The 523-nt window shown below is 67.5% G+C and overlaps 1 protein-coding gene across 1 annotated transcript in view; it reads left to right on the top strand.

Moving 5' to 3' along the window:
- The window catches only part of LMF2 (lipase maturation factor 2), a gene marked incomplete at its 5' end in the record, with an annotated part of 12,759 nt that overhangs the window by 6,843 nt on the left and 5,393 nt on the right, over positions 1-523 (top strand). The window contains 2 exons of the mRNA XM_031065166.1: positions 1-85; positions 457-523. The exon at positions 1-85 is cut by the window's left edge and continues 20 nt beyond it; the exon at positions 457-523 is cut by the window's right edge and continues 267 nt beyond it. Coding sequence (XP_030921026.1) covers positions 1-85; positions 457-523 — 152 coding nt within the window. The remainder of the gene's footprint in view (positions 86-456) is intronic.

Below are 523 nucleotides of genomic sequence, written 5' to 3'. Positions count from 1 at the left end.
CTGTGTGGCGGCGGCGGGTGCCGCTGCCACTCGTGGGGGTGGCCTCCCTGTCCCTGTCCTGGGAGATCCTCGTGGCCATGTACCGGTGGGTGTGGGGGACACCGAGGGGCCCTCAGGGGCATGGGGTAACACTGGGTGATCCCAGGGGTGTGGGGAACACCAGGGTGTCCCCAGGGGTGTGAGGGACACTGAGGGGCATGGGGTGATCCCAGGGGTGTGGGGGACACCACGGTGTCCCCAAGGGTGTGGGTGGAATTGGGGTGCCCTCAGGGATGTAGGGAACACTGGGGTGCCCTCAGGGGCATGGGGGACACTGGGGTGACACCCTGGGAGCTGGGAAGGGGTGACCCCACTCCGGGATTTGAGCAGTCAGATGCAGCCTGGGGGGGTTTAACCCCCCAAACCGGGGGGGTTGAGCCTCTTTGCCCCCATAACCCCCCAGTTGTGCCCCCCCAGCTGTGCCTGCGTCCGGGGATGCTTCTGGAAGCTCTGGGCCACCCTGCAGTGGGCCATCATGGCCACG

Source organism: Geospiza fortis, unplaced genomic scaffold, assembly GCF_000277835.1.
Source record: "Geospiza fortis unplaced genomic scaffold, GeoFor_1.0 scaffold494, whole genome shotgun sequence".
Lineage (NCBI taxonomy): Eukaryota > Metazoa > Chordata > Aves > Passeriformes > Thraupidae > Geospiza > Geospiza fortis.
Note: the sequence above shows the minus strand (reverse complement) of the source record. Positions and strands in the feature narration are given on the sequence as shown.